This window comes from Calliopsis andreniformis, chromosome 1 (assembly GCF_051401765.1).
Source record: "Calliopsis andreniformis isolate RMS-2024a chromosome 1, iyCalAndr_principal, whole genome shotgun sequence".
Taxonomy (NCBI): Eukaryota; Metazoa; Arthropoda; class Insecta; order Hymenoptera; family Andrenidae; genus Calliopsis; species Calliopsis andreniformis.
This window is the reverse complement of record NC_135062.1, coordinates 12,359,399-12,378,021: the sequence shown is the minus strand read 5'-3', so window position 1 is coordinate 12,378,021 and position 18,623 is coordinate 12,359,399. Positions and strand designations below refer to the sequence as shown.

Sequence of the window (18,623 nt, the reverse complement as noted above, 5' to 3'; positions counted from 1 at the left end):
GACATTTTCGTGCATTCGAAGGCGTCCTGATGCACCCGATGCGCAGGATATGCAATATGCTAATCGCATGCGGGGGACGCTGCATCGCGGCGAATACAAATGGGCCCTGCTCGCCACCATTGTACTTACACTTCTCGCCTTTTCTTTCCCCGATTATTTCCACCGAGTGCTTTTAATTTACAGTAATTCTATTGGCCTTTAACGTGCCCTCCAATCCCCTGCACTTATTGGCACTTCTCAATTACCTGCTTCTATTGATACTTTCAATTGAATTTATTTTAAACGTAATTAAAGTTACCAGGTGCTGTTCTAATTGAAAGGTTTTCAGAATTGCCTCCCATTTATATCAAATTAATAAATCTTGATAGAAGTCTATTATTGAGTTCAATTTATGTTACAAGTCTGGAGACCAAATTCATTTATTGTATTCACAATAACTTTTTCTGCTCTTAAAAGTCTTTTGCAACTTGGACTTTCAACTGTGGACTTTTATGCAATTTCATATTTTCATGAACACAGAAGAGAGTTAAAGAAATGGAACTAAAATAGAAATTTGCTGCATTTTACAAATTATTCTTTTTTGTATATTTTTTAATATTAAATGTTCCAATACTTGAACACAAACGCTAATTTTATTTAATTTGTAATCTAATAAAAGGACATAGAATAGTATATTCAGCTATTGGAGTCCACAGCTCCTCCATCACAATATCATACTTATCGCCTTGCTCCAAAGCAAACAGAGTCGTTCCATTAAAATTCGAGTCCCGTGGCACTTAATTATGGGCATCGTCTAATTTCTGAGTCTGCACGTGAAAACAGTGACGCGAACGGGGCCCAGCATAGGTGGGGGTCAGTTCGAATTCGACGGTGGACGTTCTCTCTATTCAGCAAGGCCCCTTCCACTCCTTCAGTCGTCGACGATAAACCAAAGGTGTCGTTTATTCCCCATCGGACGATGGCCACTGTGTTATTCGGGACCCTCTTTCGTATCACAATCAAAGAGGACGCGGAGTGTTCATAAAATATCCCAGGAACGCGAGGTGCGAGAAAATCGTGGAGAGAACGATGGGTGAAATGGTCGAAAAGTTTGTACCGCGAAAAAATATGGCGAACACGTGCGAAACCCCTCGGTCGCGGCGACGAAACCGACCGAACTTTTTGGATTTGTCCAACGTCACCCGTGAGTGTCTCGTTTTGTCTCTAATTTATGCACGATTTTTTTACCAGCTTGCCACTTCTTTTGCTGCCTCTGCATTTAGTGCCGCGAGCTCGGTTATTTGCAGGGCATTTTGTAAAGCTACTCGTTGGGGGAGGGCTTTGATTTATGTGGTCCTTTTATTGAGGTTTTTTGGGGAAGAATAATTTCAGGGGAATTATTTAGGGGAATAATTTATCGAGGAAGAATTCTTGAGACAGAGGTGGTGCTTATGAGGAAGGGGATAAAAAGGCAATTATGTGTGAGCTTGAAAGTAATTACAGTATGTCATATTATTTTCAGGTTTTATTATTCGAATATCTGTGAAGTGTTTTGTAAAATAGAGGGAGGGTGAGAAATAGGAAATAGTACCAAGATAAATTAAAGTAATTCATAAATGGATATTAGAAGCTTGCAGGGTAAGAGTGCCCATTACTGTCTGCTGATCGATTATTCTACAACCCCTAGGCTATAAGCAAAAAAGGGAAAAAGGACAAATATTTTCATATCAATAGCGCTATATTTTATTATATGTGAAAATAAAAAAGGCAAAGAGGAGGGTGCAATAATTCACAAAATTAATACACAGTAATTGGTAGCCTTACCCTATTTTGTCCAAGCAGAGAATAGATATATAGTGTCCAGAGTTTTCTGAAATTTCTTAAACTCCTCCTCTCCCTATCATATTTTAAAAATATTGTTACTTCGTTTCCTGTTGACCAGACTAAAGTCAAGTTAAGAAGAGAGCACATAACGGCTCGCGACTTCAATCGTTCGCGACCATTAATTCGGTATAAGGCCGGATGTGCCGAAAACGGAAGCCACGCGCGTCACGTACCAAACGCAGGAACCAACAAAATGGCCCCCGCGTTGGAAGGCAAACAGAAAAGGAAGAAGAAGACTTTTTCCTTCTTGAAACATCTTTTCTCTTTCACCTGAAGAAATTATTCTTAATCATTAGCCCTTCTTTTTCTCCAAGAATTGAGCTTTGGCTTCTGTTTGCAATCAGAAAGTTTAAGTTGATTCTCCTCTGACGTTCACGGAACAGAAACCACGTGTTACTACATAACACGGAAACAAGCCCTTCGCTGACCATAGGCCTTCCCTTCTATTCTTATCGTCCTGTTTATTTGTCCACGGTTTTCACGGAAAACGGTGCTCGTGTACGAGAATCCAGAGGGAGAAAACGAAAGTTTACCCCGTTCCTAGTTATTTTCGGACCCTCGTGCCCTGCAGAGATCGTGGACCTCTTGGCTCTCCCGTAATACCAGCGCAGTTTAATCCACGCGTATCGCTAATATCTCTGCAATTAGTCTCCATTAATTCCCCCATGATCTCAAAAAGAATCGAGAAATAGGGTTCTGCTTCTTCTTTTATTAAACTGAAAGAAGAAATAGCCCATGTACTCCAATACTGAATAAGTCCTCAAATAAGATAACAATCTGAAGGAGGAAACACTTATGAATTTTTCTTCTTCAAACTGTGCTATTAAATGTAAATTTAATAGCAAGATTTAGGCCCCTTGGGTACTGCTTTTGTCATTTTATTTACTTTCTTTTGTTACATACACTTTTTATCTTTCTTATATTTTTGTCATTTTATCTATTTTTTGGCAGAGACATTTTCTATCTTTTTTGTTCTTTTTTTCTCTTACTTAATTTGGTTAAGACTTCAACATATAGTGAGCAACAGAACTCAAATTTTCGATATTTTATTCTCTTCTTCAAGCTACTCATTCCTCTGCAAATTTAACTCGCTTTCTCTTTCCCCATTTTTGTGCAACTTCTCAAGGTTCATCATACAATAATCAAAGGAAGAAAGGATACGATTCTTTCTATTTCTGACCGACAGGGATCGTGAACCCCGACTGTTTCCAGTCGACGGTTAGATATCGATATCGCTTGCACAAAAGCTCCGTTGTACGAGAAAGACCGCAGTTGTGGAAAACGAACGACCCCATTAATTATACCATTGTACGCTCGATAAACTTGCCAGCCGTGGTGCATCGACGAGTCGAACCAGCATGTCAGTTGCATTTCAATCTCTGCTGCTGGGTTTCAAGGTTATCAGATCGAAATCCTTTTTTCTGCCCCATGATTCTAAAGCTTGGTGCTAATTTCAGAGGTAATAGCAGTAAGCTAAGAGAAAATGTTTTTAAATTAAATCAAATTTACTTATTAAAAGCATGTAGAATGCAGAGGATTCTCAACACTTGGAAACTATTTAATTCAGATTAATAGTTTTAAGTAGATACTATGTATTCTATGTATAATTGGGATTTTACACCATTTATAATTAATAATGATAATAATAGCATGTTCACTGTCCTATGGTCCATGTATGGGTCAGAAGTCAGGACAATTTAAACGACGATTTCTCATATATATTTTTTAGATTCTTTCTGGGTTCCTGATATACGTAAAAAATATTGTAGATTTTGTTCATGATGATGATAATAATAATAATGTATAGGGTATGTTCTTCACTATTTTTAATTTGATATTTTTAATAATTTTGCAGAGGTTCTATCGACTTCCTCAATGTAGGAGTGACTGTCTATACTTTTAGTAGACAGTTTGTGTTAATTTTTTCTAGTGCTGCACGAGTTTCCGCGTGCCAACGTTGTTGCACGTTATTCCATGTCATTCAGAGTACCTCCGCGGTGCCGTTTTCTCGAATAACGAGGAACAAACGCATTAGCAGGCCATTATTTTATTAGACTCGTCGGGTAACTGTATTCTCGCGTGTCTCGTGTCGCATTAAATGAAATTGAGCTCCTTCCCCCATAGGGGAAACCAAAGCAAGGTGTGTCTCTTCCTGGCTACGCGGAAATTGAAGGTACCTTTAATTAAAACAGTCTCTTTATTGAAGAGAGACGAAGAAGGACCTCGATCCACTTACCATCATTTTCTGTATTAATCCCATATAGAATTCTTGGAGAACAAGAGACTCATAATAATAATAAAAAGTATTAGAAGTTGAGTAGATATGTATATCACATTTAGGGATTTATTCTCTGTTTTCAGGATCTCGATCAGCGACAGGAATCTCCAAAATCGACTCTCACCCTGAAGATGACGTGCTCTTCGTCTCCAGTAAAGACAGCGAAATTTCGAGTCTGTGGGTCAACTATCTCACGGCGTGTTTCGAGCAGATTAGCAGGCAGCAGGGCCGGCCGCCATTCAAGTAATTACGTTTCATTATTCTATTAAATCTTAGTGCTAAATGTATTAAGTAAAAAGCCTCTGTGAATTTTAATTCCACCCCAATGACCATTTTTCTAGCATTAAACACTTGTCCCCTTTACTTAAGTCAAAGCCCCAAGAAATCAGTAATACTGTAGCTCGAAGATAGTTCAATCTACCTAGTTCCTCTAATCTAATCCTGAGCATCAACCATCAGTCGCCACTGTCAATTTCCATTTCCAGAGTTCGTCACGTCACCGTGGAAGAAACGATTCCCCCAGGCACAGAGGACAGGATCAGGTCAGCCCGCCTGCAGATCGTGGTCGTGTGTCCTGTCCTCTTAGAACGCGTTCAGAGTCGTCCTGAACACGCCAGCAACCTCTCCAGACAGCTGATCACCGATAAGGTCTTGGCCATGATGTTGGGCGTCCACGACAGCCACATCAGCGACACCCACAGGTCCATCCTGGTCTCTTACAGTCAGTGGAGGAAGTTCTTCGTGAAGGACCAGGATGAGACGTTCGTGGGCGAGCTGCTGGGCGCCGCTGTGGGGATTCTGGGCACCACACCTCCTCCTGCGCTGAGGAGCGACAAGACTGCGTTCTCGGTGCACCCGAAGAAGGTCAAATTGGTACGTGAATGGACCAAGGAAAATTAATTTTAAATGAAACTGGAGACACTTAATTTTTTATGGAGTCAGGGTAAATTAACTTTTTATTAAATCGAGGAAAATAGATTTTTTATGGAGTTGGGGAAAATTAATTTTTAATATAACTATGGAAAATTAATTTCTGAATTAAGGAAATTATTTTGTTAAAGGTACTTAGCTTTTGGACCTACTAGAGACATTTACAGAAAAGGGAATTCAGAAAAAAATATGAGAAGAATAGGAAAGAAATAGGATTCCCAAGTGCCTCCACCTTGGTATTCCAAGACCTACAATTATTCTAATTTATTTCAGGGTCACAACCGAATAATAGCCTTACTGAACGACCCTCTACGCCCCGAGGACAACGTTTCAGTGATCGTCGATCGCTGCGGGGAGGCGATCGATATCGCTCACGTGAAGAGACGAAATCCCTATGCCCTGCAGTTCTCCATTCCAGAGAGGTGCTTGGAGGTATCGATGCTAGTCGGTGTCAGGATATCCAAGAATGGTTGCCCTCTCGGAGTGAGACAGGTCAAGTGCGAGAGCAGACTTAGGGAACTCGATCAGATCCTCAGGGCTCACGATAATCCCTTGGAATTCATGTGTCAGGTAAAGTAGAATTACAGAGACAGACTTTTAGACACTGCAAAAGATAGAACACCTTAGCCAGATGGATTCTCAATTAATATGATTTGTAGACCTTTGGATTCAATTCTGGAGATCGCGAGCAGCTGGACAACTGGATGGTCCACGCGTTCCAACGAAACGTCCCACCTCACTTTAATCTTCTGTCTACTCCTAGTGGAGTGGTTTCCACTCAGAAGGTCCACTCGAGTGAGTAGATAATCCTCAATTAACAATTTGAAGCTTCTATAGATCAGAAATTTGATAAACACTTTGCTAAATTTGCTGCGTGACCAGGAAGAATAGTCGGTGAGGACTTCTACTGTAATATGACAAGGAACAGCAATAGAAACTTTAGTTACCTGAATTATAGTATAATCATAGTTGTCTTTTATCCAGGCCCCGAAGAAAACCCAACGCTGCTGCACTTCGCTGCTCGTTTCGGCCTAGAGAGGCTAGCCTGGCAGTTGCTCGAGTGTCCAGGCGGCGACATAGCCTGTGACCTTAGGAACGTGTCAGAACTGACGCCTGCGGACCTCGCAGAGCAGGCAGGACACGTGAGACTGGCCCATCAGCTTCGTGGCTACATGGTACAAAAACATCGCCTTTAAAGCAACGTCACAATTAGTCCAATGACACCGGTACTTCCGCGATATTTCTCTTTTCCTAATTGCAAAGTGTCCCTTGGACCGAGTGGCTTCAATAACGCGTGCACAGGCTTCATCAGAAAGGCGATTACGCTTGAGCTTCTGGGAGCGAGAGTGCCGAGACTCAAATGAATTTCGATTCTAAATAATGTTCACTTTCTCAGAGCTGATTTCCTCGAAATCAATTGAAGTGTTGATTTCGCACTTGACCCTCATCGCTCTCGTTTCTCCTATTAAATGATAAGTCTGAAGGTTTCACACTTTACTTTCTCTTTGAAAGCTTTCAATGCGCTAACCGGTACTTCGTTTTTGTGTTGCATGTTTCGGGCTTCGCCTTGAATCCTCGCCACAGCAAATGAACGAGTTCACCAACATGTACAGCTACCTGAAGGTGATAAGCGAGACGACGACAGACCAACCAGCAGGTATGTGAATTCTTTCAGATTTACAGTATCGAGGTATTGAGTCCTTAGTGAGGTGGAGAAGTAAAATAAGAATGATGCCTAGGTGCGGACCAATCATCGACCAACACGACCAACGACACTAGCAACGACAAGGAGGATTATTGTCGTCCACGACCTTTGAGCGAAGCTTATTCGGTGCCGCCAGCCGCAAGACCGATAACGTCTCTAATCTTGCCTGGCCAATCACCGATGACCCCGAGCCCGACTACTAGTAACCCCATTGAAGCAAATTACTCCATCGTGCCGGCACCCACGCCAGTCATCGTTAGCCCGACAACTCCTACACCTACAACGACACACAACAATGGCCTTGAACGTCCTCTTCAAGGTTACATGAAAATGCACCCGGCTGGTAAGTGAAATTCTTCAGTGTCAGGGTTTGAAGCTAGGGAATTTCTGACTGAGATTTTTCTCATGTCTCAGAGATTCTTTGTTCAGTTGAAACTCTGTGAAATTTTTCAGTATCGGGAGTTTTATGAAGCTTGGAAATTTGTTATTGAAACTTTTTTTAACTTCCAAGGACCAAAGTCATCTGCTTCGAACGTGGCTAACCAGCAACCGTCCCGAACCGCAACACCCACGCAAAATCGCTCTGATTCTCACCCCATTCCTGCTCGAGAAGAGAACAGTCAGTCTTCGTGTTCTTATGGGAGGACAGCTTCCAATTCCAGTACGAAATCGAGAGAACCTTCTGGACCACAGGATGAGCTTCTAGAGATCATAAATGATTTTAAGAATAATGTGTTTACGATAACTGAGGTCGAGAGGCTAGTGGAGAACTGGAGGAACCGGAATGATGTTCAGCAGAGCTTTAAGGATAAACAGAGGCAGTTGACTGCGATGAGGGAGGAGTATGAGAGGATACAGAAGAGGATGAAGGAGGAAATGAAGACGCCTACGCCTTTTGATAGGATCAGGAAGTTCTTCTCTAAAGGGAAGAAAGGTCAGTGAGGAGGAGAATAGCTTCTGGGTGCTGATACTGATTCTGCCTTTTTAGAATTTCTTGTTTATTCGAATTTTTTGCTTCTGTAGACTCAAAAGACTCTGCCAATGGCAGCGATGATTCTTCTGCCGCCAGCAAAGCGGAGAATGTCAACGGTGGATTGACAGATCGCAGACCAGTCAGTAGCCTGAGTCTTCGTAGCGTTTCAAGTATGTACATTTCGAAAATACTTCAAAAGTATAAAAAATAGGAAGATTTGGGTCCTACAGTGCTCAAATTATTTTTTTTCTGTTCTTCTAGGTTCATCCTCTTCTGGCAGAATGAGCACTGCCAGTGGCTGCAGCGGGACCAGTCTAGGCGACAGTGGAACCCACTCTGACACTGAGGACCGAAGGGTACGCTTCTATTTAATTCATTTTCTCCAAATGAAGAAACTAAAAATTTGGAAAATAAATTCACAGGAATTCTTGAATCGTTTCAGCTTCAAAACGCAAGGGAGGACAAGCAGGGTGTGATGTCCTACGAGATTCCACCCGCTCCAAAGCCATTCACTGGCAGATACTCACCCGCCCCTAGGTACTCCTCCTCGCCTCGTTCCTCCACAGGAAACGACCTGGAACTGAGACCATCGCAACCACCCTCGAGGGCTGAAGACAACGAGTATTATATCGCCTTTCCCCCTTCAGGATTACCTATACACTGTACGTAATTACTTCAATAATATATATTGAATATTCCATTGATATTAACTCTTTCGCCACTCTCTAAAATATCAAAAAAGTCTTCAAAAAAATATTCCATTTTTTTTATGATTAACATGTCTTCTATACAACATATTCCTTCGACAGCTTTCAAATCCGACGGTTCCCTGAAAGAGCCAAAAACGCCCAGCTCGCCTTGCGACCACCCCAGGTACCTGGATATGATACAGAATTCTGCCCCAGCGACCACAGAGGCTTCAGACATGGACTCTCCCAGGATGCCTGGGAACAGTTACGCGAATATCAACCCATCCACGTTAACTTCAGCGCCAGTGCCTCCTCCTGGCATGTGCATTCCCACGAATTACGTGAACGTGACACCGCCGTGCGTCACTCCGTTCCAGGAACCTCTCCAAGGACACCATAATGAGCAGAGGCATGCGTCTGAGTCGGGTCATGTCTCAGAGGCTTCCAAGAGTTCAAGCAATAGCGAAACCGCTGGTCAAGCGGAGGAGGACAAGGTCGATAGCCAGGGTCAGAGTGTAAACGACCTGGCGAGTAAAAGCAGCGAAGAATACGTGGAGACGAACTTGGCGAATGGTCCAGGGGACGTGGATGTCCCTGATGGCGGTAGAATGCCGGATTATATGAACGTTGACATCTCGCAGGATTTCAAGCTCGGCGCTAAGAAAGCGCCTGCTCCTCCTGTACCGCCACGAGGTAGGGGTTCATGATTTTTTTTTATAAAATGACCAATCTTGTTAATTCTGTATAGATCAGAGTTTTCAGGGCCTTGTGAAGAACAGAAAAATGGGAATAGGAAAAAAGGAGAATAAGAAAAAAAATGATAGGAAAAAAAGGAGAAGGAGGAGTCACAGAGGTGATTGAGATTCAGAAGAGAGCCACAGGCAAAAAAAGGCTGAGAAACTCTGGTCTAGACAAGTCCATCTCTTCAGTGAATTTTTTTATCATCCTTAAAATCAACTTTAAGTAAAATTCTGAAATAATTTGTCTAGCCAGTCACGAAACATCCTTCCTTCTCTTCTTATTATTTATACTTATGTTACATCTATCCTCGTGTCTCAACTTCTTAACTATAACCAAAGGGTTTTCCCCGTATATAATAAATAAATAAATAAATATATATGTGTCAAAGACGATGATTCGTGATCAGTTAGATACTTGGAACATTGTAGAAAGAAATGGCTTCTTAAATGGCAATGGTGACTCAAAAATTTCATCGAAATCCGCGTCGCGAATTGACGTTCCACTCGAGCCAGTCACTCTTGTTACCTTTTGCGCGAAGAATTCACAGAGACTGGTTACTTAATCGGACTTTCATCGACACTACCTGCCCAGCACGCCTTAAGTAGCGTGCAAAAGTAATCCTTTCGCTGTAACACTAGTCATTCTGAATGGCACGACTTTTTACTTGCAAAATTAATGCCACGTGCTTGTATTCTCTTATTTCAGCAGCCGCGAAGAAATAGAAGAGTCATTGCCAAGGACAATTTTCCCATTTCTTCTTTTCTTCTGCATATAGGGTCGTGTACCCAAAAGGTGCCTTCGATAATCGCCTTAGTTATTCAAGTATTCGAGCGTAGTTTAATGTAATTGAACCACGTTGCTGTTCTCCGTAATCCAAAGTTAGTATTAATAGCGTATTTAATTGTAAATGGTCCATTTTTAAGGCTACGAAACATTTATTGTATTTTATTCGTGTCTCCGTGTTCGTGCCTCATATGTAAATTAGATAATTCTTTGCTTTTTTATTTGAACAATCGAGGAGGCGTGACTTAATCTGAGACAGATCCTTCTTGATTCTTAGATAGCGTTCCAGGATAATTTTAATTGTTATTTTTCTAACAGTGCCTCGAATGGGTTGTAAGAATAAGTATAGCAATTTTTAGTCGATGTTTAGATATTTTAGACACTTTACTGATAACAAAAAACTGTTTAACAAATCTCTTGAACTATTGAGACAGCATAGCCCAGGAGATTTTGAAACTCTCTTGAATTCAATTTAATTTTAGGGATTCCCTCGACTATCGTTCCCAAGACAACTCCTCAACTTTAACCATAAACTTGAGTAAAGCAGGAATTACACGATACTCGAGGCTCCCAATTACGTCACTTTATAGATTGTATATTAATTAATTAACTCGGATCTCGATCCAACAACGAATGCAATGCTAGCGAGCGCCAAATCAAAGTTTCATTGTTTGGCAGGACGCCAAGGAAGAAACCTGTACATACATCTCTTCATTCTAATCACGATATAATTATTTTAACCATAGTCCTTATCATGGTGTCCTACAATTAAGTTAGTACTAGACATTAACATACATTATTAATTAATACCGTTTAAAAAACCATTGCAATCTACAACGTCCAAAGACTGTAAAGAAAAATGCCGTCGCGTAATTCGTCCCCACGAGTTACACAAGTCGCTAACACAAACAATACTCTGTACAGCTGTCGAATTGTTTACGTCTAAGCTGTCGAACGTGTTTCAAGTACCAACGATGCATTTGTAGTCTTTAACTATAATTATAACGCGTCATCCTCTCCTCCTTTTTGCATAATCTTTTTCTACCAGGATCCTCTGGGTCCTCTTTTTATATATATTTATGTCTATGTCAATAAAGAAACAAAATGAAAGATATTTCATCCAAATCAGTTCGCGAAGATTGATAATCCACTGTTATTTCAATTTCGTGTAATTCAAATGCCTTCTAGGAATTATATTTTCGTCACGGTGCAAATGCATCGTGAAGAATATTATTATGGTCCCGGATACCAGTCGTCCTCGGAAATTCTGCGCCACAAAAACAGTTATGCAACGCGTCAACGACTCTATTATGCAAATTTCAAGAAAGCGTCGAGGGGAATCATCGTCACTCTAAAAAAACAAACGACCTAAAGTATAGAATTATCCTCATCCCCTGTGATTCATGCCACCCCTTTTGGATGAAGAATTTTTTCCCTGAAAAAATGTCCAGTGATAAATAATTATATATCACTGAGGTTTTAATATGGAAGAAACAATACAGCGTTGAAGAAGTGATGTCACTTTCGTTTACATTTATTCAAGTGTATTTTTGCATAAAACATGCGATCGGTTGTTCGTCGTCAGTATTAAACGACCCATCGTAGCGTCAGCAGGGAAAACCAGACGTTCCAAAGAGGACTTTCGATTTGTGACTAAACGAAAGCTTTGATTCAACGAAGGACGACTGTTTCCAACGAAAAGGTATTCCACTTTCTGTCGAGGCTCAAGTTCATCTCGAGGCTATAGAAATTACTCAATCTTACATTGCCTGGAATAAAATACTATTGGATAGCAATGGAGAGACCTCAAGATGACCTTAAACTCTCAAGAAACAAAGTTTCTTTAGCATAACTGAAGAGCTCTTAACAAAAACGGCTTATTTTAAAAGTTGAATATAATATAATAAAATATATTATACTATTTCTTGAATAAGAAATATTTTTTTTACTCTTCTAGAAAAGAAAAAAAATTGAAAAAGCTTACTTTTATTACGAGTTCTTCAATGCATGACTCTAAAAAAATTTGTAACACTCTCCACAGCAAAGATTCTGAACAATAATTACCAAAAAAAGGGGTAGTTGATTACAGTAGCTCGTTCTCCGATTCGCAGAAAAAGAGCAAATAGAATCGCGAAAAAAAGGGGTCACGACCCGGAAGTCGTCTAGACTGTTACTGCCCTCGTCCCTTCTGCCCTTCAGGGAGGCAGGCCCGAAGAAACCGCTATCTTCCTTCCGCTCGATTTAGATTTCGCGTTAATTGGCCTCGGCGGACTAATTGCCCCTGCGGTTCCAACATCCGAGCCAGGGTTAGCGATCTAATGATCCAACCGCGGTGTCGATCGCGTGTGTACCCTACACACTCTCATTGCTAAGTGGGGATCGATCCCTATATAGGAGGACAAGCCTCTCCCTTTGACAAAGCTGGGAAAGCGATCGACTCCTCCGCGTCGTCGACTTTTTTTCAAGTAAGACAATGGTAGCAGTATACCATAATATTTATAATAGTGTTCAGAGATTTTTTTCTGGAAATTGGAAATCTTAATGTGAAGAATAATGAGTGAGCGTAGGAATCGAAAATAGATGTATCATTTTTATTATTATTGTTATTATTGTACAGAAGATACAAGAGAGAAGAAATAATAAATTGTAATAATATGTATCACAGTGTCATAGTGCTTAGAAAAATTTGAAATAATGTTAAGTGCGTTAGTGGCACAGTAATGTAATTTTAATCAGTGGTTCTGTCTTCAGAAGTGTCTTCTTCTTCTCCAAACTGCTGAAGGGGACCAAAATGGAGGTGCTTCCGGTGGCCTTCGTGCTGACTTTGATTTTTGCCACTAGTTTCAGTCAATCCAGGTACACTTTCCAGTGAAGATAATACTTGATACTCAATTTCTATATTTTCTTTTTCTAACTAGTATAATCGTTTCAGGTACGAGCCATTCGCCGAGAAACCAGGTTCCTGTCCGCCAGCTCTGCCAGTCCAAATCTGCAGCAGATCTTGCTTCTCTGATTCACACTGCTTGGGAATTGGCAAGTGCTGTCCGACCAGCTGTGGTGGCTTTGTGTGCTCGAAACCTGTTACCATGAGGCAACCAGTTTCTACAGGTAAAAGAATCCCCCGAGATATCTATTTAATATTAGGTGTACAGTGATAAGTGTATCATTAAATTTTCTATATTTAGAGAAACCAGGCTCCTGTCCAGCGGAGCCAAAAGGCAGATGGGTGTGCTCGCCGACTTGCAGCGTCGACAGCGATTGCAGGGGAACCCTAAAGTGCTGTAGAAATCGATGTGGTGCGCTAGCTTGCCAGAAACCTGATGTGGAAGTGGTTGAATCTGTGGATGTCCCTGTGGTCCCCTTGCCAGAGGACCCTTATAACGTGCCCAGAATTCCTTATAATTATCCGAGAGACCCCAGTTCTTATCCTTACTATTTTTATAATAACTAGACTGCGAATTTTTATGCATTTATGGACATCTGTAATATGCTAAATGTTACAGAATGCATATAAATTTCAAAAATTCAAACACAGAAAATTATAGTATCTGAAAGATACTATACTCTGTGTGTAAAAATAAGAAACTGCATAAAAATTCACAGTCTAATAAAAACAGTTAAGTAGGGAGAGAACCTGGCAAGTGTTCAAGAGATTAGGATAAGGATTAATTAGTCTTCGATGACTGCCATTCTGATATGAGTATACATAGAGTATTTTGCTTGCTATAAACTTGTGCTTAGTAGCGAATCGCGAGTTTATAAGGAGAGGATACTGCATCTATCATACAAGTGCCATATCACATATTTTATCAATTTTTAGAGACTTAAGAATTCCTGGAAAAGATTATCACAGAAAATATATTTTTATAATTTTTAGTGCATATAGTAAAGTAGAACCTAGGTCATAGATATAAAAATAAATTTCAATAGTTAAAGTACTGAATAAATGTTTTACGAAATATTGAAGGACGTTTGAAAATGTAACTTCGTTCAGGATTCTGGAAAGACTTCTCTATGAAAGCAATTTCCTTGACAACATTAACCCACTGACCCAGATTTACATAGAACCTTGAAGTGGTAAAGGTCATTGATAAAGCAAACAGAGAAACGAATTTCGAAGAAGATTCGAAGAAGTACTAAACAGAATCATCGCGACGAATGCAAATTTGACGCAACGAAAATTGCGTCTCTGATGTCTACATTGAGACATGACGTTAAAGACGCGAATTATTAGTAGCACTTTAGCTTGTCAGATCGTGACACAATGATGAGATTAATTTAAACGTGTGCTGGAGAATCTGGATGTGTTCATCGCGGCGAAAAAAAAATTACATGCGAATACCTTAAGCTGGGTCTATACAAACAACGTTCACAAACTTCTTATCACTCCTACTCGATTTTTCTGCCAACACCAAGAACAGGATGCGAACAGATACGCAAACAAACGAATTCTAGGAAATTTAATTTCCATACTGTGATGTATGTTCGCGAACTCTGGTGTATTTGGACCTTTTGAGAATTTAAAAATTTGGAAATTCAAATATTTAAAAATTCAAAAATTTGAAAATTCAAAAGTTTGAAAATTCAAAAATTTGAAAATTCAAAAATTTAAAGATTTAAAAATATGAAAATTTCGAAATTCAAAGATTTAGAAATTTAAAAATTCATCAGTTTTTTATTAAAATCCTATCCTACAAAAACGCGTTCATAAACAATTGTTAATTACATATGTATAATATCCGTGAAGAGAATTTACGTCACATCACAGCAATTGAACCTGAAAAGACCATGAATCACACACATTTATGTCTTCATAAATGTCTGTTTGAAATACTCTGCAGGGTATTTCCAAAGCAAAGCGTAAAAAAAATTTAATAACAGCGCTAGCTAAAATGCAATGCAGCGAGATGTTACACAGGAAACTGTTGAATCAGCTCGTCGTTCGTTTCCCTATTGAGCGTGACAATTTCCTTTCGCCATATGCGATATACAGGTGGAAACGAGACAGAGAAAAAGAGAGAAAGGCTTAAGAAGCGGAGTCGGTGTCGTGGACCGCTTAGACGCGGCTTATCTGTCGACTGAACAAACCTGAGTCACTGGAGGACGAGCAAGTTCGTTGTGTAAGAGAGGTCGAAAATGTTGAAGATGACTGGTACGTGTTCTTCAATAAATTCTGTAATATCTTCCTTCCTTAACTATCTTCCATTTTTTAAGTCACTTGGAGTTCAGTGAACGCCTGAAATTATTTTGAAATGCATTAAATTAATTGATCATTTTTTTGTGCCGCAGCAAAAGCAACAGTTTTGATTCTGTTAACTTGTCTGCTGGCTGCAACGACAGTTGCTCAATTATCTTGTAAGTATATTAATCTAAAATTCCCTACAGAGATATAGAAAATATAATAATATTCTTTACTTCACTTTAATTCAATTTTCGAACCGCCAAAAGCCTAGCCATCTAGCGGAGGTACCTGTGAACCAAAGCACGCTTTTTAAATAGAGACATAGTGGTTTGGAAAATTCGAATTGCACTGGATCTTTGGATCCTCTGAAGAGAGAGGATAGGCGCACATTTTTTTAAATATGAAGATGAGATTCCCCCTCTCTTTAAAGAATTTGAAGATCCACTGACGTAAGAGGGCGCCACGTGCTCATATATTTTTTCAGGATTCAGGAGCGTGTTACGCGGTATCCATATCCCTTAACAGTAGAGAATAAAAAAATGTTCGACTGTAAACACTTGGTAAATACTATATCCCATTAATTTAGCCAAGAGTGGCCACTGTCCATTGAGGAATAGCGTAGCGAGATGCACTCCTCGCTGCGTTACCGACTATCAATGCTCTATGAATGAAAAATGCTGCCCTAACAAATGTGGAACCAACTCGTGTGTAGACGCAAGTCCTATCAGCACTGGAAATGGATATAAAGGATCGCAAAGAGGTAACAGAATGAATACAAAAGGAAATTTGAATAAAAAATCTAGCAAAATCTTTCTAAATTTCAGATGAAGTTTACTGTGCTGGCGTAAAATGCGGAGCATACGAAAAGTGTAAATTTGATCGTAATACGAAGCGCGAAAAATGTGTTCGCACATGATGGACTATGCATAAATCAAATTTAAAATGTAATATTATATACCGTAGAAAAAAATAGAGAAACAAATCTAGAAATAAAATTCTCTTTCGCTTCTTCTTAAAAAATACTCCATTTATATTTGAATCAAATTTCGATTACAACCTGTTGAGGTCGACAATCGACGGTGCAACTTTATGATCGATACTTCGCGGTAACCTCTGTATTGTTCAGTATTGTTAAGCGAACAGTGTTCACTGGGGAGAGGTTTATATAATTATAATATTTACAAAGCGATTGTAGTAGGATTAGAGTTATATCGTTTTGTCCTAGGCATCTGTCGACAAAATGACATTCGAGCAGCCTCGAGTCCTCGTACTAAGAGATATATGAGAGATTTGTTAGTCGCCTAGAAAGAGGTTAGGTTCATGCCAATAATTTACGATGGCAGCAGAGTTCTTGGTGAACCGGTTAAAAGCTCTGATTGTACTCCTCTTGGGGATATTCAGACGAGCTATGTGCTGTCTTCGTCGTCGACGTAGATCGTCCTGCGATTCTATCCCTCTGTCAGCGATTGGAGTGGTACCAAACACGTTAAACAATACAGCAGTAAGTTTCATGTATTATGCCTGTCTTTCGAATTTGGTATTTAACAACGGTGTTAAGATCAAGTCAGCCCTATTGTACCAATAACTTCGATATTAGTAATCACTGAAGATGCTTGCTCAAGGAATCAGAGCAATGGGAACAATGGGAGGAAAATCCTGTGGTGGTTGTACCAGATAAACCGGTCAATGTGATACAAGCTAAGATCGAACAGTACAGACAGCAAGCATCTAAACCATCTGAGCTGACAGACGAACCACAGCCAAACTTCTTTGAGGTATTTATATCTTCGCAGAATTGTAAAACTAGAGATTTAAGAAACGTGGATATTCAATCTCTGTTTATTTTAGGATATGGCACCGAAGATCACCATGCAGACAAAGGTCCTAATTGAAGACAGATCATCGGAGAATGCGTCATGGAACTCCTCGAAGTTTGCAGTAACTAATGATCTTATGCCATCTGTAAGTCATATTGGATATTGAGATTTATAGATTTGTATTTCCGCTTCAGACTTACAGATGTGTATTTCCACAGAATGAGCTTGGAGAATGGGAAGACAATGCTGTTGGCTGGGAGGAAGAAACATTGAAAGAGTTCGGAGATCCTACGAAAGCATTGAGGGAACAGAAAAGAAGAGAGAGGGAGCAAAGATTATTTGAGCAGCAACAGAAGAGAATCGAGCGTAATTCAAGACCACAACCATTGGGAGCTAAATTACATTCTTGATAAGGAAATGTATACAAAGATTTTTTACCAAAAATCGTAATTCTTCGTGTAATCGCGTGTGCACAAGAATTTTTGTACGATGAAAGATCAGGTAAACCTGAAGAATCAAAAGAGGTGTGCAATTTGTGTTGCCAATATTATCACATGCTAACTATAGAATTCACTAAATTGCCACGTGCATGACAGAACATATTACAGAAATGTCCCATAGAAAAAAAAACTGAAAATTATGTTCCAGTGTGTTGTTAATTATTCACGAATTGCATATTATAATGCATGTAACTTATCGATTCGACTAAAGAGCACGGGCTGATATTTAATGCCGTGAAAGATGAACTTTTAACATTTCATAACATTGTATTACATTACAATACAAACAGAAGGACTGATTTATTTACACAGCATGTACGGCAATTGCGAAGGAACATCTTTATAAGATGATAGTAATGCCCCTTTTTATTGTTTATATTCTTTGTTTTATTGTTAAAATATTTTTACCATTTGAAAACATTCCATGTAAATAATTTAAGAGTGGTGTTTAGATCCTCTATATTCTGAGATCAGACTGTTTTCAATATCCATGAGGGTTGTATTAATTAAATGAATCCTAATATTTATATGCCTTCATTGAGTACTTAACATTTCCGTTTTCGTACTCGCTAAGTTCATTGAAGGCTGACTTTTCAATGAAAACAGCAACCTGATCATTAAAGGTATTAAATTTCCCAACTACTTATTTTCGTGCTTATGAAATGTGAACTGTGTTGAATTTGTAGCGATATAAAATATATTACGTTACTATACAGCTGGTAACTGATTTGTAGAAACCTTCACTGAGAAAACTAAAGAAAAATAATTCTTACGAGAAAAAAAAGGAACGATAAATTAAAACGTTTCTTCTTCGTCACCCGCAACTCCCCCACACTTTGTCTGTCGATAAAATGAATATGACTAAATAAACCTTTCCCTGTTTACAGCCAGATAAGGTTCGACTGAAAAAGATAAGCCCAAGCTTAAATTGTACAGGATAGTGTAATATAACTTTCCTTCGACACGATTCTGCTTTTACGCTCGTCAAACGTTCACTATTTACAAAGTGTGCGTGTATACATATATCTCTTTATCGGCGTAATGAGTCGATGAGTGTAACAGAAGATTAATTAAAAACGTTGAAAACGTTATTAACTGGACTGATATATTCTCGAAGGAGCATAAATGTCAGATAATTGTGCAAGTAAGAAATTAAATTCAA

The 18,623-nt window shown here is 39.5% G+C and overlaps 5 protein-coding genes across 8 annotated transcripts in view; 4 read left to right on the top strand and 1 right to left on the bottom strand.

The window, feature by feature from the left end:
* Stumps (DBB domain-containing protein stumps) overlaps positions 1 to 11,159 on the top strand; it is a 35,743-nt gene extending 24,584 nt beyond the window's left edge. The window contains exons 6-18 of one of the 2 annotated variants that reach the window (XM_076381074.1): positions 4,225 to 4,384; positions 4,627 to 5,014; positions 5,345 to 5,641; positions 5,731 to 5,866; positions 6,056 to 6,246; positions 6,656 to 6,728; positions 6,811 to 7,119; positions 7,288 to 7,710; positions 7,800 to 7,919; positions 8,011 to 8,105; positions 8,192 to 8,411; positions 8,559 to 9,131; positions 9,885 to 11,159. In XM_076381074.1, coding sequence (XP_076237189.1) covers positions 4,225 to 4,384; positions 4,627 to 5,014; positions 5,345 to 5,641; positions 5,731 to 5,866; positions 6,056 to 6,246; positions 6,656 to 6,728; positions 6,811 to 7,119; positions 7,288 to 7,710; positions 7,800 to 7,919; positions 8,011 to 8,105; positions 8,192 to 8,411; positions 8,559 to 9,131; positions 9,885 to 9,901 — 3,002 coding nt within the window. In that variant the 3' untranslated portion in view covers positions 9,902 to 11,159. The remainder of the gene's footprint in view (positions 1 to 4,224; positions 4,385 to 4,626; positions 5,015 to 5,344; positions 5,642 to 5,730; positions 5,867 to 6,055; positions 6,247 to 6,655; positions 6,729 to 6,810; positions 7,120 to 7,287; positions 7,711 to 7,799; positions 7,920 to 8,010; positions 8,106 to 8,191; positions 8,412 to 8,558; positions 9,132 to 9,884) is intronic. The other variant, XM_076381082.1, reaches the window with a different exon arrangement.
* A 337-nt stretch (positions 11,160 to 11,496) lies between these two features.
* LOC143182925 (uncharacterized) lies at positions 11,497 to 12,258 on the bottom strand. The gene is made up of 3 exons (XM_076384255.1): positions 12,235 to 12,258; positions 12,027 to 12,191; positions 11,497 to 11,703 (listed from the first exon to the last, which is right to left on the bottom strand). The coding sequence occupies exons 1-3, from the start codon at positions 12,256 to 12,258 to the stop codon at positions 11,497 to 11,499; spliced, it is 396 nt and encodes a 131-aa protein (XP_076240370.1).
* LOC143180998 (antileukoproteinase) lies at positions 11,552 to 13,928 on the top strand. Of its 3 annotated transcripts, none has more exons than XM_076381118.1 (5): positions 11,552 to 11,664; positions 12,074 to 12,427; positions 12,714 to 12,818; positions 12,895 to 13,070; positions 13,148 to 13,928. In XM_076381118.1, exons 3-5 carry the CDS (start codon positions 12,754 to 12,756, stop codon positions 13,411 to 13,413), a joined length of 507 nt encoding a protein of 168 aa, XP_076237233.1. In that variant the 5' UTR covers positions 11,552 to 11,664; positions 12,074 to 12,427; positions 12,714 to 12,753; the 3' UTR covers positions 13,414 to 13,928. The 3 variants fall into 3 exon arrangements, with proteins under 3 accessions (XP_076237233.1, XP_076237248.1, XP_076237242.1); XM_076381127.1 differs by having other exon boundaries at positions 11,563 to 11,664; positions 12,042 to 12,427; XM_076381133.1 differs by lacking the exon at positions 12,074 to 12,427 and having other exon boundaries at positions 11,556 to 11,664.
* Positions 13,929 to 14,816: 888 nt separating this feature from the next.
* On the top strand, positions 14,817 to 16,153 carry LOC143179492 (waprin-Thr1). The gene is made up of 4 exons (XM_076378760.1): positions 14,817 to 15,114; positions 15,252 to 15,317; positions 15,731 to 15,904; positions 15,969 to 16,153. The coding sequence occupies exons 1-4, from the start codon at positions 15,099 to 15,101 to the stop codon at positions 16,058 to 16,060; spliced, it is 348 nt and encodes a 115-aa protein (XP_076234875.1). The 5' UTR covers positions 14,817 to 15,098; the 3' UTR covers positions 16,061 to 16,153.
* An 8-nt stretch (positions 16,154 to 16,161) lies between these two features.
* Positions 16,162 to 18,174, top strand: LOC143179484 (uncharacterized). Its single transcript, XM_076378748.1, has 4 exons — positions 16,162 to 16,645; positions 16,767 to 16,919; positions 16,993 to 17,106; positions 17,180 to 18,174. Exons 1-4 carry the CDS (start codon positions 16,481 to 16,483, stop codon positions 17,369 to 17,371), a joined length of 624 nt encoding a protein of 207 aa, XP_076234863.1. The 5' UTR covers positions 16,162 to 16,480; the 3' UTR covers positions 17,372 to 18,174.
* Positions 18,175 to 18,623: the final 449 nt, after the last annotated feature.